Below are 17,801 nucleotides of genomic sequence, written 5' to 3' on the forward strand. Positions count from 1 at the left end.
ATTAAGATTAGTTTGTGTATGTTTTTTTATTTTGTTTAGCACATTTTCAGGTTTTGGTACTCTCGTTTTTTACACTTAAGCTGGCTGATCTTTTGGTAATCTTATGCAATTAAGCTTATTCTGCAAGTTGAGCTTTGAATATTTCAAATATTTTTAAACCTTTCAGGCAAAATCTTCACATTTTCAGCATTCACATTGCATTTTCACTAGGAGATGCTTTTGCTAGTATTATGGCACTGTAATTTTAATGGAGACCAAATATCAACCAAAAACCTAAGAAAAACACACATAAATGTTAAATAAACTGACGTAAAGTATATATTAAATACATAACAAAAAGGAAGTGACATGATTGAGCTCTGTGTTAACCTCATGGCCTCCTCTTTGACATATTTTGTGTTTTTCTCATCTGTTCTGACTATTCTGAGTGTCACTCAACCGATGCAACCCTGTTACCCACATTATCAAAAGAATACAAATTTATTTGAACATTTACTTCCTTTATTTATGTGACAGTCCACAGCTAGCATCTTTCTGAAACAATACACATTTTTTTAGCCTAGTGCTAGCATTGCATTATAATATTGTAAGCATAGGAATTAAACAAATATTAAATTGTTAAAAACATATAAAGTACTATTAAACAACATTTCTGTGGCCCTGAATACAAAATTACTCAAAGAAACAGTATTCGTGAAGATATGCATAATCTACGTAGCAAAATAATCAACAATTTCCTAAACAAAATTTTTCAAATTTACTTTTTTATTGGTATTGGGTGCTGCAAGCATAGCACGCAACAGCTACACTGTCTCATAAAAGTGTACCTTTGATGTCTGAGCTGGAAAAATCTTTGTTGTTTTTGATGATTTATTATTTGTTTTTTCTAATACATAACAAAAAATGATAAAATAAAGGATCCATTTTTGTCTCATTTAGCCTAAATTGTGGTCCAGTTCTGTGATGACATGCAAATCTTTTGAAGCTCTTTTTAGCGCAGGATGATTCATACATCTCTCTAAAGCCTTCATATACAGTACAGAAGGGCACTGACTTCTTGCTAAATTTTCTCATTCTGTGGGCGTATGTATGTGTGTGGTTCTGCTGCTATCCACCACATCTCATATGTGTTTTTTCTTCCAGGTGAGGGAAGAGATCGATAAATATGGGATAAAGATCTATCAGTTCCCTCACTGTGACTCGGATGAGGATGAAGAGTTCAAGCAGCAAGATAAAGAGCTGAAGGTGAGCAGGATTCACATTGAATATGTCCAAAACAGCGTCTTTAATTTCCTTCTTTATGGTTTTCTATTTTCAGATGATAGCTGCAACTAACCCCTGCTTCAATACAATCTTACTTCTAGCTGAATAAAAACATGAAATTGAAAACATTTATTTGGAATGAAGTACCACTAAATAAAACAGTAGTATTTGTACTTTTATTCTGACATTAGGAATCTGAATCTTTCCTCTGTGGCTGCTGCTTGTGATGCAGGAGAGCACGCCGTTTGCTGTGATTGGTAGCAACACTGTGGTAGAAGCTCGAGGTCATAGAGTGAGAGGGAGAGTCTACCCCTGGGGCATTGTGGAGGGTAAGCAGCTCTAAACTGGAGGTTGCAGCTGTGCGGCTGTCTTTCCCAATTCTGATTGGCCAACAGTCTGTCTGGATTCACCCTCACGTTCATCCTGTCCTGCGTGCAGTGGAGAACCCGTCTCACTGCGACTTTGTGAAGCTGAGAACCATGCTGATAAGAACCCACATGCACGACCTGAAGGACATCACCAGTGACTGTCACTATGAGAACTACAGGGCACAGTGCATCCAGAACATGACGAGGTGTGAACCTGACAAAACCTACACATGGTCACAAAACATGGTTAATTATGAGTAAAACTGAGATATGGAGAACAAAACCAGGGCGATTAGTAGATCTTTGACATATTCAAAAAGTATGTGACAAAAAGTTCATTTCATTACATTACACTTCTTAAGACCATGATTTTCTTGTAATTTTTTAAAGTTTTCTTGAGCAGTCAGTATATATGTATATTCCAAATGTGAGTATACATTTTTACTTAATAACACAACATTTATTTTTAATCTCATAATTTTGTGTCATTAGTTGCGTAGCCAAATTATGTGACTTTATTACTAAGTCAAAAGTTTGACTTGTTATCTCATCAATTTTACTTTGTAGCCTTGGTTTCTGTTTGCATTTGAATCTACCATCATAATAATTCAAATGAAGTTATTATCAGATAACAATCCTGTTAGTAAAGGCTTTAACACTTTGTGCTTCCATTGCAGACAGAAGAACGAGTTAGCTCATTTTCCTGTCTTGCTGACAAAAAAATCCAGTGTTACTGTGATGGATGACTGCGAAACAAATGGAAGCCGGCAGCCTGTTGTTCTCATCCCTCATGTTTATGTGTCCTGTTACAGTAAGATGAATGCAGATAAGCGTGTGGAGAGCCCCAACCCGATTCTGCCATTGTCTACACCAGATATTGAGGCTGAGAAGCTTATCAAGACGAAAGATGAAGAAGTGAGTGTCAAAAACACGACTCTGTGACTCTGTGACATACCTCAGATGCTCAATAATACATTACAGTGGGTGTTATATAAGCAAGACACTGATGTGAATTGATGACCCATATGTGTTATTATGTAAGCTGTCTTTCATGCTCCTCTTGCTCCCCTGTCTCTGTCTTGTGTTTATCTGGTGTGTCTGTAGCTGAGGAGGATGCAGCAGATGCTTCAGAAGATGCAGCAGCAGATGCATGAACAGGAACTGTGACTCCGCTCTCCCACAGCATCTCTGTCCCTTTATATCTTTATTTAGATGGCAGTGATCCCTCACCGATGCCATGTTTTTAGGGGTTGAGATGAAAAATTCTTCAGTGTCAATATTTCACCTAATTCTTTAAACTCTGGTCACAAAAAATATAGTAGATGAATGACAGCATGATGTTTTTGCCGTTTGATAAAGTACAGTCATTAGCCAAGTGAGTCATGTTAAACAATAGGGAGTAGCTTGCACTTTGTTATTTTTAGACCACAGGCTTAGGGATGGTTAGTTTACTTGAAATGCTCCATGTATGCCCTCAATGAATTAAGTAGTTTATTCACTGATTGTTTGTACTGTACTTGTGGACTGACAAACAGCTGGAACAGCTGCTGGTAATATAATAACAATACTAATAATACTTATTCTGAATGTGGGGTTTTCCTACAATGGTCAGATGATACAGTGAGTGGAACTGAAATGCTGACTGGAGAAACACACTGCTCTTTGAGGTTTAATATCTGCTTAATCAGGCTTAATATAATCAGTGTCCTGATCAGGACTCAGGATCAGGAGTAGTCTAATAACTTATTTCCCATAATACTGAAATTATAATATAAAGTACTTTGTATTTGAGTGGACATGCTGATGTTTTTAAATGGGTTTCTATTAAACCCAGAGATGGTTGGGTGGGGTATTACACATCAAGACTCTTCTGCATTGGCTGAACTTTTCTAACCTGGTGGTGCATCCATATTTTATATAATGTACAGTTAATAAGCACATTACAGTCTCCTACACATCTGTCTGCAGTTGTCTTGCATTGTGAATAATCTAGGCATTTATGAGTAGGAAGAGTAACGTGCAACCTAAAAAGATATCAATCCTAAAAAGTCAAAGGGAACCTATTTTGTTTCAGTGCTGTTATAGTGTTCGATGTTCACACAACTGATTTTATTTATTTAAACATGGCCAGAGGCTCACATGAGCTCTGGTTTTGGCTCTGCATGATGTCAGTGAGAGTGGGTCTTCATAATGTGGTCATCTGGCGCACACAGACGTGAGTACAGAACCACCTCCTACCTGGCCTAGCTGTAGAAAAATAAAAGTAAAGCTGGAAATGAGCAAAATAGGCTCTCTTTAAGGGTTGCCTGGTAAACAAGATAATGCCAAAATGCTTTTTAAATCCATGTATTTAAAGGGGGCATAACTTTTTATGTTGTTATTTTTTTTAAGAATATTTGGTATTTCTACAAACTCACACAAAGAAAAATAAAACCATCTTCATGACATTCACAATGAATGATCAGCGTTGGTCTGCAGCATCAAAACAGGTGAAGCAGTTCCACTGTTTGGCAAAAAGATATACCTGAATGAGCCAACAGAGCCACAAGCAGAGCATGCTGTTCATGCAGTCCTCGTAGTTTGTTGTATGTAACAAATGTTACAATTAGTTTAATCAAATACCAAGTGGCCACTACTATAGAGGGGTAGTCATAAATTGACTTTAAGACCAACTTGAATCCAGTAAGACAAAATCACTTGTGGGTTACCAGGTGTAGGGCTGCTCAATTAATCGAATTTTAATCACGATTACGATCTGGGCTTTCAACGATCATTAAAAATGACTGAGCCGATTATTAGCCCCTCCCTCATTTATCCGCGACACCTTAAAGGCCGGTCCGTGAAAATATTGTCGGGCATAAACCGGTCCGTGGCGCAAAAAAGGGTGGAGACCGCTGATTAAGAGGACCCGAGGGAAGCTCAGAAAGCTAAGCAGAAGTTATTTGGAGAGTGACTGCCGTTGGTTGAAAAGAGTTAAAAAAACAAAAAAAACTTCAGTGGTGTTGCACACTATTTTATATTATTTTTTTAAAGTCATTGTTAACCCTTTAAAGCCGGTCAGAGCAGCACGCTCCGTTTTGCGTAACTATTTTTAAATCCCTGTAGAACCTGAACCGTGTAAGCTAGCGCAATAATTTGTTTTGCATATGAAACCGGAGGAGTTGTACTTACATCTGATGCCATCAGCTTGTCCTCGGTCACGGTTTCCTTCCACATATAGCTTTGCAAAAACTGCATAAAAAGCGCTTGCAGGAACAAAAGCATAATATTCCAGAAACACGCTTTGCCGTTCCTATCAGCTGTTCGTAACACTTCCCACAGTGAAATGATGCACATGCTGTTTTCTTTGCAAATTTGCATCATAGGATTGTTTTTTGTTTTTCCTGCAGTATATAAAAATTGCTGTATCTCCAAAATAAAACTATGAAGACACTCAAAATAAATTTCCTGTGGTGGGAAACTATTTTTTGCAACTTTATTGTATTTAAAGTTTTGAGGGATAAACCTCTTAAATTTCTCCAAGTAGAAATATATGTAAACAAAACAAAAGCGATTTTCAATTTTTTTTGTAGTTTATTGCACTTTTTTGCAATTTATGTAATTACTATGCACTTAATGCATACATATTATTAAAATATGGGCTATAACAGTTGTATTGATGTATAGCAACTTGAAATGCTCCCACAAATGGCACTACAGCATGTAAAAAAAATAAATAAAAATAATATAAGCTCTGGTGGACTTGGTTCTATAGTAGGTCTTAAAGGGTTAAATAAATATCGTCAAATAATCGTGATCTCAATTTCAGTGAAAATAATCGTGATTATCATTTTTGCCATAATCGAGCAGCCCTAACCAGGTGTATATTTCATGTTGCCTTTTTGCATTTCAGTGCAAGATAGTTTCCGTTTTATATACAACAGGACTGTTGCAATATCAGATTTCTATTTCATGATTGCTGTGGTAACAAAAAAGTTGCAATATCTATCATAATAATAACAGTAATGGTAATAATAATTACAGCAATAATACTATCAGTCAGATTCATCTGGAACTTTGTTTTATGTATGCATTTAAAGTCAAAATAAATATACATCGAGCTGATGAGACTTTTACTGAAACTGTACAAAAACAATAAAAAGCCATCATATCAGAGCTCTACACTCTTTTTGCAACATGTTCATCAGAGATTTTACATTATAAGGAAGATATATGGAACGAAAGTTTGGAATACTGAAATCTCCACACAAGATTAAAAATCAGCTTGTATATATTACCATAAATCATTAACATGTAACTCTAATTTATGACAGATGAACACTGTTTCAGTGTGTTTGGCTGTGTAAAAAGATGAAAACAATATGGGAAAAGGGTCAAAGAAATCCCAACAGAATCAACGCTTTGTTTCTCACCAACAGAATATAGTTATAATAAAAACATATATGTTGGTAAACATCAGTCTTTTCAATCCAAAAAGCTATTGTCGTTATTTAAAAAAATCACAGATCAAATGTTACCTGCAGGATAAGACAAGTGATGGCGAACCTTCCAGTGCGAGGAATAATATAAACATTAAAGGAAGAAGGCTCAGTCAGAGTACTTCTTTAAACCAAGCGTCTTTGGCTATAAGTCCTCAACTGAGGATTTAATTTTATGCAAATTGTCTTGGATTTAGAGGAACGCTGTGTTGTTTGGCTTTTTGTGTCTGTTGTTCATCAGTTACTTTTTCTGTTTATATGGATCTTTTGACAACTATTTACTACAACTATGATATTGTCATATGTGCAACAATGACACAGTATTTTAGTTTTAATTTCATGGTTAAATGGCGACATCCTCACTGTGTAAGAAACATTGATGCTTACCATATTACGGATGTTATTTTATGGACTGTCATGTCAGAGGTTTTGAAAATGCTTTAGAGAATATTTCCTGAATTAAAATTGTTCTACATCCCATATTTGTAACATACTAGCTTTATTATGTGGTGATGATACAGTTTTCTTTATAACATAGCCCTTTTCAGGAACAGCGTAACATAGTGATTTGCAGTATAACAAGGCCATAATAGGTACAAATAAAACAATTCTTTTGTGTAAAATTCTTTTGTGTCCGTCTTCTTATTTTACCATGTGTCTGTTATTGCAGACACATGAACTAACTGGCATGCAGTCTGTTTCTGTTTCTGTTGCTCTTTCTCCATACTTTAAACTTTTTCAGCTCAACCAACATCTGGACCCCCTTCAGTTCACTTACCAGCAGTGCTCTGGAGTTAAGGAAACCATCATCTACCTGCTCAATCATGTCTACCTCCATCTAGACCAGCTGGCAAGCACTGTGAGGGTTGTGTTTTTTTACTTTTCCAGTGCATTCAGTACCATCAGGCCTGAAAGCGATGGAGGTACATGCCTCTCACATGTCCTGGATTGTTGATTACCTGACAGGAAAATCACAACATGTGCGCTTTCAGCATTGTGTGTCTCACAAGGTGATCAGCAACATTGGGCGACCACAAGGGACTGTCCTCTCCCCTTTATTATTCTCCCTCTACACCGAGGACTACAGTCGCTGAACAGAGCCCTTCAATCTTCAGAAGTTTTCTGATGACTCTACAGTGGTTGGATGCATTGGTGACGGTGATGAGACAGAGTACTGGACTGTGGTTTACTGCTTTGTTACATGGTGCGAGCAGAATCATCTGCAGCGTGACAAAGACCAAGGAATCTATTGTGGACATTCGGAGGACCAGGAAACCTGTCACCCTGTTTCAATCCAGGTGGTCGATTTGGGCATTGTGGAGGACTATAACTACCTCGGAGTACACACTGATAATAACCTGGACTGAATTTAAAAAACCCTGGACACTGCAGGAAAGGCCAGAGTCCTCTCTATTTTGTGAAGCAGCTGAGGTCTTTTAACATCTGTCAGACAATGTTCAGGATTTTCTATGAGTCTGTTGTGGCCAGAGCCATCCTGCATGCTGTTGCATGCTGGGGAAGCCGGTTGAGGGTCGCAGATGCCAACAGATTCAATAAACTGACCTGCAAGGCCAGTAATGTTATGGGGACGGAGCTGGACTTCCTTACGGTGGTATCGGGGAGGTGAACGCTGTCCAAGATAAGGACAATGCTGGACAATACCTCCCAACCAATTCCTGATGTGCTGGCCAGTCACAGGAGCATGCTCAGTGAGAGACTAAGATTAGTGCACCACTGGACGACATAGGAACCTATTTTGACAAATTGCTGCCCCTCCCTGAGCCTGGTTCTGCCAGAGGTTGGTTCCAGTTTAAATTGAGTTTTCCTTTCCCACTGTTGCCAAAGTGCTTGTCTGAGGGTCATTTGATTGTTTGGGTTTCTCTGTATTATTGTAGGGTCTCCTTACAGTATTAAGTGGCTTTAGGTAACTGTTGTTTGTGATCTGGTGATATATAAAAGGAAGTGAATTGAACTGAAATTGAAATCCATCAAACAAATTTAGATCCTGAAGATGTTTCTTTGCCATTTAAACTTTCATAACGACATGCACTAAAGTCAGGGTTCATGGATGCTTTTTCATCATTTGTTGCTTCATTGCCAACTTTCTTTTGGCACAAGACGAATGTCCCTTTTATCCAGCTGCTTTAGCAGCTTGTGTCTGGTGCTCATCCTGAGGACACCCACTGATCTCGTCGTCTTATCCAAAAAGAGTAATAGGCGTCGTAAACCAGGCTGGTTATTATTTATACTATTACACTGACCCACTGTTTCTAAGGTCCCGTAAAATGAATTTTAATAATTTGATTTCTTTTAAAATAATGCAAATAATGTTCAAAGAAAAAGTTTAAGTTACTCCCAGACTGTGTACAAAGGTTTTTTTCAGTGCAGGAGAGTAAATAATGTAATTTCACTGTATAAAAAGCAAAGAGACTAAATAAAAATATATATTTCTGCTGGGGTTATATATTTTGAGGGTTACGTGTGAGAATATTGTAGCTCATCTCTTTGTTGATGAGGTCTAAACATTTATTTTTCATATACAGTTATATACTTTGTCAATGAAAGACTGGTGTGCAGTTAAACTTTCGTACTACAAATTATCTAAAGTTTAATGGTAAACTGATCTTATTGGTAGACTGTTTGATGGTGCAGGGTAAGGGGCACTACGTCATTAGTTTCAGGTCTTCAGATGAGCTACGCACAGCCCTGTTGGCTGGAGGAAGTATTTCCGTGCTTTTGGGTACAGGTTTCGGCGCGTTTGCAGCCGTCTGATGCGGCGAAATAGTACAAACGGGGTATTTCAGTGGTCCTGTCCACCGATGTGACAGCCTGCCGGAGCTCCGAGTAGAGGCGGGAATGGAGCGGAGCGAGGCGGACGAGAATGAGAGCAGTTCATCCCAACAAAACACGATGTGGAAACAGCTTCAAGCCAAAGCCAAGCCGCTGCTCAGCCCCAAGCTGGGCGCCAGAGAGCCAGAAGACAAGAAGGAGCGAGGCATGTGGATGTTCAAGAAGATGAAGCGGAAGGAAAATGTCGTCCTGGACCGGGTAATCTCCTCCTCGCAGCCCGACCTGCTCTTCTCCTCTCCGGATGATGTGGACATTAAGGAGGCACAGCTCTGCGGCAAAGCAGTCGGCCGGGACAAGCTGCAGTTTTCGATCAAGCACAAGTCCACCAGCCCAAACAAACCCACGGTGTCTCAGCTGGTGCAGTCCCACCACAAGAGCTCCTCTCTGGGGTCTGCGTGCCTGGAGAGGCTGGCCGAGCCTCCGGACGGCGATGGCGGGGGCGACGCAGCAACAGCTGCCGCAGCGGAGAAGACACATCTGGAGAGCAGTGAGGATCAGCTGGTGAGCTCCTGCCTCGATGATTTGGGTTTTCAAATGAATATATGTCTGAGAGAGCCAGTTCTGTAACTATTAGATTAGCCCTCATTCATACTGGCAGGTTAACTATCACAAGTTTTGAGTGTGTGAGCGGAAACAAGCAAGTACATGACAAGATTTGTAACGCGATAAGTGTCAAATGGCATATGCGTCAAAATCTGATAGGTTAACAGATAATGACAAAATAAAAAACTGTTCCGTGATCTCCATTTTACATCACATTACTGTGTTTTAAGTAGTTAAGAGTAGTCATTGTATAAAGTATTTAATTATTGTGTGGTATTCTTATCAGAGAGAGCCCTACCCAGCCAACGTGTGTATATGGGCCCCACCTGGTTTTTGCTTGGGCTGGATGGGTACCATGTGGGCATGGGCTCAAACTGGGCTTTTTGTATGGGGCCTACTTGGGTTTTTCACATTAAACCCATATGGGCAATCCCAAGTGGGCACTTTTAGTAGGTCCTAGCTGGGTCAAACATGGGAAACACTTAACTTGGTCCAAAATGGGAAACACACGTAGGACCCACTTGGGTTTTCCACCTGGGATAGACATGGGCAAACACAGTAATTTAAGGATAGGCTGTTGTTGTGTGCCCCAGGTTGGGCAAAGTGAGGTAATCAATATATTTTTTAGCACTGATGACACAGGTGGGGCCCACCTAATCAAACTATATGGTTGTGGATGTGGATGGTTATAACCATCAGAGTACGAAGAAGCACCAAGCAATCACAGGGTACAAGAACTCCCCTTTAACAGGAAGAGATCTCAGGAGATTTAGTTGGTTGAGGGTGAGGGAAAAGACAGGAACAAAGATGAGTGTAGCAATCAATGTTGGTCAAGTTACTTGAAAAAAGTAATCAGTAACTAATTACTGATTACTTCCCCCAAAAGCAATCCCTGTCATGAACCGAAGTTCCGAGCGCAGGCAGGACCCAGTAGCAGAACACACACACTAGGGTAGGAGCGAATAAAGAAAGTAATTTTTATTGCAACTAAAGGTGTCCCGTGAGGGTAGCCTGAAAAACAACGTATGGAACCAGAAGAAACCGAGGGACCGCGCAGGGAACGCCGAGAGCGGGGCTGTGAGAGGCTGTAAAACAAAAAGAGAGACAGATTACTGGGGTGCGGAAAAAAGGCAGCATACGAGGGAAGGTGGAGTGTGCGTCTCACGGTGATAGCCGGGCCGAGTGAACCAGAGGGGGGTGGAGCTCCAAAAGGGGTCGAGACGGCGAAGCTGATGGTGAACCAAATCTCAGGCGGACAGGTGGACAGGCAGGTGGCTCGTAAACAAAAACACGCCGAGTTGTGATCGCTGAGAGGCGACTACGGACTGGCGTGGAGCAGCAGGTAGGGCAGGATTAAATAGTCCACCTGATGATCGCCTGGGATGGGATGCAGGTGTGGGGTTAGCAGCCACGCTCGTGGGCGTGGACATCCCAGCAGCACCCCGGACGCCGGGCCGCGGACCATGACAATCCCGTTACTTTACTGATTACTTATTGTCAAAAGTAATTAATTACTTAGATTTACAACCTGAATAGGTAATAAAGCGATAGATCTTTCAGCCCAATTCTACTTTTTCTGCATAATCCATCATACAAAATGTAATCAAATGGAAAAGTCTCTTTTTAAAACTTGTTTTATTAGTTTTAATCTTTTAAAAAAATTAATTATATGCAACATTCTCTGACTGGGAGAAATTTGTTTAACATTTAAACCTATTTTCTGCACATTCCAGCACATAAAATAAAATATTTTTTTGTGTTTACACTCACTCTTTAAAATAGATGCAAGTAAAACACAGCAGAAAATAAATAAAATCAAAGACTCAGCGGTCCTGTTGCTCTATTTTCACCTGTAAAGCAGGAGTGGGGTAGGCGGAGGTTTGCCCTGGTGCAGGTGTGCCGCAGCCGCTTCGCTGACTGACATTGGAGGTATATAAAATGCAGCATGGGCTACTGATGCATAAATAACTTAAAAAAAAAAAAAGACTCATGATGCAACATTTAGTTAGAATAAAGTGGGACCTCCTTTGTGCTTTTATTAAATAGTTAGACCTGTAAATATACATTGTCCACAGACAGTTAAATAGAATAGAATTAGCTTATATTAGTCTCCGCTTGTGGAAGTTAGCATTATTCGTCTTCTGTTGTGCATTTTTGTTGTGCAGATTTAAAAAATAAAATTATTTACATTGTAATAAATAAGTTAAAATATTTGAAAATAATATTAAATAATAGCCATAACCCATAAACTGTGATAATACTCCCAATAAGGGGCTCTGTTTTCATGTAGACTTCTTGTATTTTGAAGGCCTATGAGAGAAATAGATTTCTAGGTCACTTGACAAATACCCACCCATCAGCACGCCATAAGTGAGTGGCATCACTTTAGACTGAATTTACAAAAGTAATATCACATCTCTCATTTAGATCTCTCTCAAATCCTTGCTGGGATCCAGACAACTTTGGCTTCTCTGGGAAAATGATCCCTGTCTTCCCTCCTCTATGAGCTCTATAAACACACGGAAATGATGTTGAGTTTCATTTTGGTCCCTAATAAAGTGAAAAATATAAATAAAGCAGAACATCTTTAGGACTGACCTGCTTCTCATATTTCTGTCACCTTTTTGCTTCTCATACCTGATTTCAAAAACCAAGATGGCAAATCAGTCAGCTAATTGGAGATAAAGTATCTGAAATTCAGGAGCGGGGCCACGCCTCCAAACACGCTCCTTCTGGTTCTCATCTGTATATGTTCCCCCAGTTCTACAAGCTGTTTGTTCTCGTTTACGTGCCCCACCGTCCCTCCCTCCCCGTTTTACTTCTTTAACTTCTTCACTTCTCTAGCCGGACAGGGCCCACCCAGTCCCCTTTGAGGCCTTCCCTAAACCGCAGCTCAATTCATGTCCAAGTCATTCACCTTTATCTACTAAAACGCTATCAAACCTCAAATGAGGACGTGGGCCTAGCAAGTGAAATGCTTTAAATTGGGACGTCACTGTGGTCACATCACACTTTTAAATGAACTGACACTATCACACTAACATCTGCTAAGAACGCTGCTGTTATTTTTGAGAAAACATTTCATTTTGAATTTCACATTTCAAAGCTCACCCAGTTTGTTTCTTTCATGTCAGAAGCATTGCAAAATTTCTGTCTATAATTGTTCTGGTAATGTGTGTCTGCTGTAATGAATATAAGGGCATGTGTTTGACTCTGTGTTTTTATGTTTGAATGTGTGATTCAACAGTGAACCACTTTGTAACTGTGTATTTTTAAAAAGTGCTATACAAATAATATTATTGCTATTGTTGTATGTGATGACTTGGGAGTGAGAATGGATTGGCTAGAGAGAGGTGCGCCTGGCGGCCTGGTAGCTAGTCAATAGTAACATGCCTAAGTGGACTAAATCAGTAACTCAATGAACCCCAATAAACACATTTGTGTGTCCTCCAAAGTCACACACAAATCATTTTAACATTTGTAAATCTTAGTTTACCATTTGGATCATATTACCCTGCCTACTGTGGTCTGTGTGGTTCCTTGTGCAAGATAGACTCCAAAGTCTCATTTACTTATCCATGTATGTTGAAATTAATATAGTCATTGCAGATAAGAAAAGATTATTGGTAAATCAGATGCTAATGGTTTTCCTTCCCTTTATATATACACTGTTCCACGGACAGATGCTCATTGGTCAAAGGTCAGAGCATGCACAGTTAATCCTTGTGAGCCAAAAGCTCAGGTTTCAAACTGTATTTTTTCTAATCTCATGATTAGTGGATGAATATCACACACACAAGCTCTACCACCTTCTGTTTGCAAGGGGGAGAAATTTTTCTCACGAGAAAGGTGTTCTTAAAGGGCAAGGAGCTAAAACAGGAGGGTTCCTTACTAGGAACTCAGAAATTCTTACTTCAAATGAAACTCACTATTAGTACAAGATTAATAATTAATAAAGCGCTGGATGGACCGAATCAAGGATGATATGAAGGCTGTGAATGTTACACCAGAAGACGCCCTCGATAGGAAGAAGTGGAGGAAGGCATGCAAGATAGCGGACCCTGCGTCGGGTGATATAAACCGCTAGGAAGAAGAAGAAGAGTACAAGATTAATAATTGCTTATTTTAAAATCTGAATTATGCAAATCTCCATTACTACAGTGCAAGAATTAAAAAAAGGGGGCTTGGTTAGATTTTGTGGAGCTGTGTGGGTGTATGTGTGTGTGGTGCTGCTCTCTCGAGGACCCTGCTGCCACTCCTTTTCTCCACCTGGGGTCACTCAACAAAAAGCCCTCCGACATTATAAAGGCGAGATGAGGTCCACGTGCGAGGGTTGTTGCTGGGTGTCTGTCCTGCTCCGTTCACACAGAGTTTTGTTTTTGGAGCACTGTGGATTCCTTTTGTGGATACATGTGAATAGTGTGATCCTGTGGGCAACAGAAGTGCCACTTACTGAGTTTGAGCTGTTTGAGCAACAACACTTGCATTAAGGTGCTTTATGTTGTTGTAAGGTACCAAGAGCAGCCGACTAAGGGAAACCAATCCCCTCAGTAAATGTACCAGCTTCTCAGAACAAGACTAGCTTATGTTGACTCTCCTGTGTGTGCAAGTCAACTGAAGCATGAGAGGACAAGAGTGAAACCGGACTGGCTCTCTATCAGCTAATGTGATACTCATTCTTGTCACACTGTTAGCAGAGGGACTTCAGGGTATTTGTTCAGTTGCTACTGTGCTACGATATATGTATCATTTATATCTGCCCTGGCTCAAGCTAAAAAAGATCATAATGTCACTTTAGATTAAGGTTGGTCGATTTGATTAAAGGGTGAATACTGCAGGATATCTCTCTCACTGAGGAATTGTTTCTAGTTGAAAACCTTTCATTAATAACAAGTATGATTAGCATTGAATCATACTTTATTAATCTTATCTGTTATTAACCTCTGTCTCTGTTCCACAGCATGTTTTTTTTTCCTGTCTTCCTTCTCTCACTCCAGCTGGTTGTGGCAGATGGCCCCGCCCCTCCGAGAGCCTGGTTCTGTCAGAGGTTTCTTCCCGTTAAAAGGGAGTTTTTCCTTCCTACTGTTGCCAAAGTGCTTGCTCATAGGGGGTCATATGATTGTTGGGTTTCTCTCTGTATGTTTTATTGTAGGGTAATCTTACAATATAAAGCGTCTTAAGGCGACTGTTGTTGTGATTTCACGCTGTATAAATAAAATTGAATTGAATTAAATAAGACATAACAGCATCTGTTAGCAGAGTTCATAAATGTAGGATATATTTAACCTGTTGCAGCTGTGTGTTTGCAGGCTACAGACTGGTATTTTGTCAGTATTCGGTTCAAAGTATTCAACGTGCATGTTTTTACATGAGCATGTCTCCACCATGATTTCAGGGTAAATGCTGGTGCTTTCACTAAAGTTTTAAGGCTTAATTTTTGGCCTTGTCTTTTTAAATCCAGCACTATTGGAATTGACATTCAATATTATTACCAGCCTATTTGTGTAGTTTTATCTCTGAATAATGTTTGAGTGCTTGGCTGTGAGACTTTTTAGTCTTACGTATATTAGTTTAGAGCTGTGCTTTGTGGCCTTAATTTGGTCTGTGACCTTAAGACACCTCTTGTGGTGTTTTCCCTTAGTGTACCTCTTAGTACAGCCATCAGTCAGGCTTATCCACCAGGGAAGGATTACAGGCAAGCCAACCAGGATGATTCTTCACCTTGCTCCCTCCCACTCATGCACTGCTGCTTCTTTCATTCAGCCTCCTCACCTCCTCTACTGCACCTGCTCCTTTTCAGCTGCCACACTTTTCATGGGAGAAACATTTTTGGTTTTTGAAGTTTGTGCATCTGCCAGGGTAGAATTGCTTCAGAAGTATCCTCAGAGTCCCGGCCTTTGGAGCTTCTCTGTCAGAGTTGCCCTCCCCTCACTCCACCTTTTACCTCCTTGCCTGTATAATCTTCCCGTGACTGCTCGACCCTGGATCGCTTTCTTTGTGAGGCCTCAGTGGCAGAATCCCGTCTAGCGATCCTGGGGTTACTCCGCTGTGCCTCTAGGGATGACTTTTTCCCCCTCATCTCCTCATGTGGACGGCTGCTGTCGGTGAGCTGTTTGAATATGTGCTTCAGTATGTGCGCCATTGTGGATTCTAGTGATGGGATTTCCGGCTCTTTTTAGAGAACCGGCTCTTTCGGTTCGGCTCACTAAAAAGAGCCGGCTCTTTCGGCTCCGAACCAGCTCTTCGGGTTGTTTTTTTGCTTTAATTAATTTATTATTAACAATAATATAAAATTATGCACAAAAGGAATTACTAACGTAAAAAAAAAGTTGGTTTTATTTATATATGTGCGGTGGCCCCTAGAGACAAAACACGTACAAACTCCAAAACACATTTCTAGCATGAACTGAACTTCCAAAGCAGAGCTACTAGATCACTTAAATTACACAATTGAAAGCATGTGTGTATTGTTTGTGTATTTATACACAGGCACTCATATATATTCAAATAATTTAAAAAAAAGTTCATTTACCTGTTACTACCACACACCAAATCCGGTCGTTGGTACTTGCTGGCTTGTGTAGCCACTAGGTAACAAAAGCTCAACACTGCGCCCAGCATCCTGGAGCACTTCTGTTGTCTTTTGTACGTGTTTTGAGTTTTTATGTGCTTCAGAGTTCGTACGTGATTTGAAGTTTGTATGTGCTTTGTCTGTAGGGGCCACCGTAAATATACTTTTATTTATTCACTCCACATAAAATTTAATAAATAAATCATATAATACAAAAATCAACTATACACATTTCAACTTTTAACTATTTAATTTTTCAGCTTTTTCCTTTTACAAATTTAAAGTGAAACAACACAAAACACTGCAAACCACAACACAATTAAACATAAATTAAAATATGAAAACAAAAAGAACATGCATATTCTCTGTCAAATGGGCCTGCATGAATAAACTTTCAGAATCCTTTATCATCCGCAACTAAAAATAGTTGTGGATGATTACTATACCTTTCTAATGTGACGTTGTTGTCCCTGGCTCTTTCTCTCTCTCTCCCTCTGGCTCTGTTCCTGTGCTACTGAGTGTAACTACCGCCCCTCCCCCCTCTTCCCAGCGTAAAGCACAAGGCTCCGTGCAGAGTGAAGCGGAAAAAAGTGCGAGAGAGAGGCTGAGAGAAAGAAAGCAAAAACCCACGTGACGACTCGCGATAAGGAGCCGGCTCGGGTCGTTCACATCAAAGACCCGGCTCTAAGAGCCATTTCGTTCACGAACGACCCATCACTAGTGGATTCCAGCATTAATACCATCACTTGTTTTTATCCACCTTTCTTTCAGCTCTGTGATTGTGTTTTTTTCTGTGTTTTTGTGGGAATATTAATATTAGTAATAATTCTGACTAGCATTCATTATGTCAATTATTGACTATTTGGGGCAATTGACTTTGAAAAATGAAACAAATAAGGAGAAAGAAACTGGTTCTGAATAATATGATGAGATGAGCTGTGACTCAGGCAGAGACCCAGGCAGTTAGTATTAAGTAATTGTTGGAGAAGCTCGATAGGAACGATACCAGCCACCTGACCAGTGTTACAGACCACTCACCTAAAGAGAGCTCCCTGACAGCTGCAGTCGCTTAAAGCAGACATGAAGGGACTAGAAATACAACCAAACATTTGTCCTGGTCTCATACTCCCCAGATCCCAGTCAGGGCCAAGGATAAACACTGAGGCAACACAGGACAATCCCAGAAGTCCGGCGTCTATGCCCTGGTGTGAGAGATGCTTGATGATGGTTTTAATCTTGTGGGTAACTGGTTTACGCTCCACTAGCTATGTCATTTCTCAAAAACAGGAGATAGTAATAATAGTAAGAATTCTGGCTAGCATTCTTAAACTTGAGATTAGCTGCACATTTTCTTGCGTTTAGATTTGCTTGACTGTGTTCCTGGGCATTCAGGTTATTGCAGCATTTATACTGCTGCAAATAGCACAACATTTGGTGGTTCTGCTACCCAGGAAGCAGCCTCATAATTCACAAATCTGCTGTGTGTGTTAGGGGTTACTGAGCGTACGTGAGAAACTGCGTTTGTATGCATTTCTGTGCACACACTCACAGGTGCAACCATTTACTTGGTCACTTTAACCACACAGCGTTGACAACCACGCGATGATGTTAGAGCTCACATATTGAACGCGGCTATAACTTTACTGAATATGAAAGAGTACAACTCACACATTTTCACACGTTTCCTCAGTCCAGCTACTTTGTAGGCGCCGTGAAAAAAAAGTGTAA

At 40.0% G+C, this 17,801-nt stretch overlaps 2 protein-coding genes across 9 annotated transcripts in view; both read left to right on the forward strand.

The window, feature by feature from the left end:
- septin5b (septin 5b) overlaps nucleotides 1–6,698 on the forward strand; it is a 31,497-nt gene extending 24,799 nt beyond the window's left edge. For 2 of the 3 annotated variants that reach the window (XM_082538156.1, XM_082538157.1), the window contains 5 exons: nucleotides 1,144–1,245; nucleotides 1,496–1,592; nucleotides 1,702–1,837; nucleotides 2,444–2,546; nucleotides 2,736–6,698. In XM_082538156.1, coding sequence (XP_082394282.1) covers nucleotides 1,144–1,245; nucleotides 1,496–1,592; nucleotides 1,702–1,837; nucleotides 2,444–2,546; nucleotides 2,736–2,798 — 501 coding nt within the window. In that variant the 3' untranslated portion in view covers nucleotides 2,799–6,698. The remainder of the gene's footprint in view (nucleotides 1–1,143; nucleotides 1,246–1,495; nucleotides 1,593–1,701; nucleotides 1,838–2,443; nucleotides 2,547–2,735) is intronic. The other variant, XR_014277527.1, reaches the window with a different exon arrangement.
- Nucleotides 6,699–8,769: 2,071 nt separating this feature from the next.
- Nucleotides 8,770–17,801, forward strand: part of mctp1b (multiple C2 domains, transmembrane 1b) — a 39,921-nt gene continuing 30,889 nt past the window's right edge. For 5 of the 6 annotated variants that reach the window (XM_082538146.1, XM_082538147.1, XM_082538148.1 and 2 more), the window contains exon 1: nucleotides 8,770–9,460. In XM_082538146.1, coding sequence (XP_082394272.1) covers nucleotides 8,966–9,460 — 495 coding nt within the window. In that variant the 5' untranslated portion in view covers nucleotides 8,770–8,965. Of the gene's footprint in view, nucleotides 9,461–15,252; nucleotides 15,607–17,801 lie in introns of those variants that run through there. The other variant, XM_082538151.1, reaches the window with a different exon arrangement.

Source organism: Aulonocara stuartgranti, assembly GCF_965226115.1.
Source record: "Aulonocara stuartgranti genome assembly, chromosome: 7".
Classification (NCBI taxonomy): domain Eukaryota; kingdom Metazoa; phylum Chordata; class Actinopteri; order Cichliformes; family Cichlidae; genus Aulonocara; species Aulonocara stuartgranti.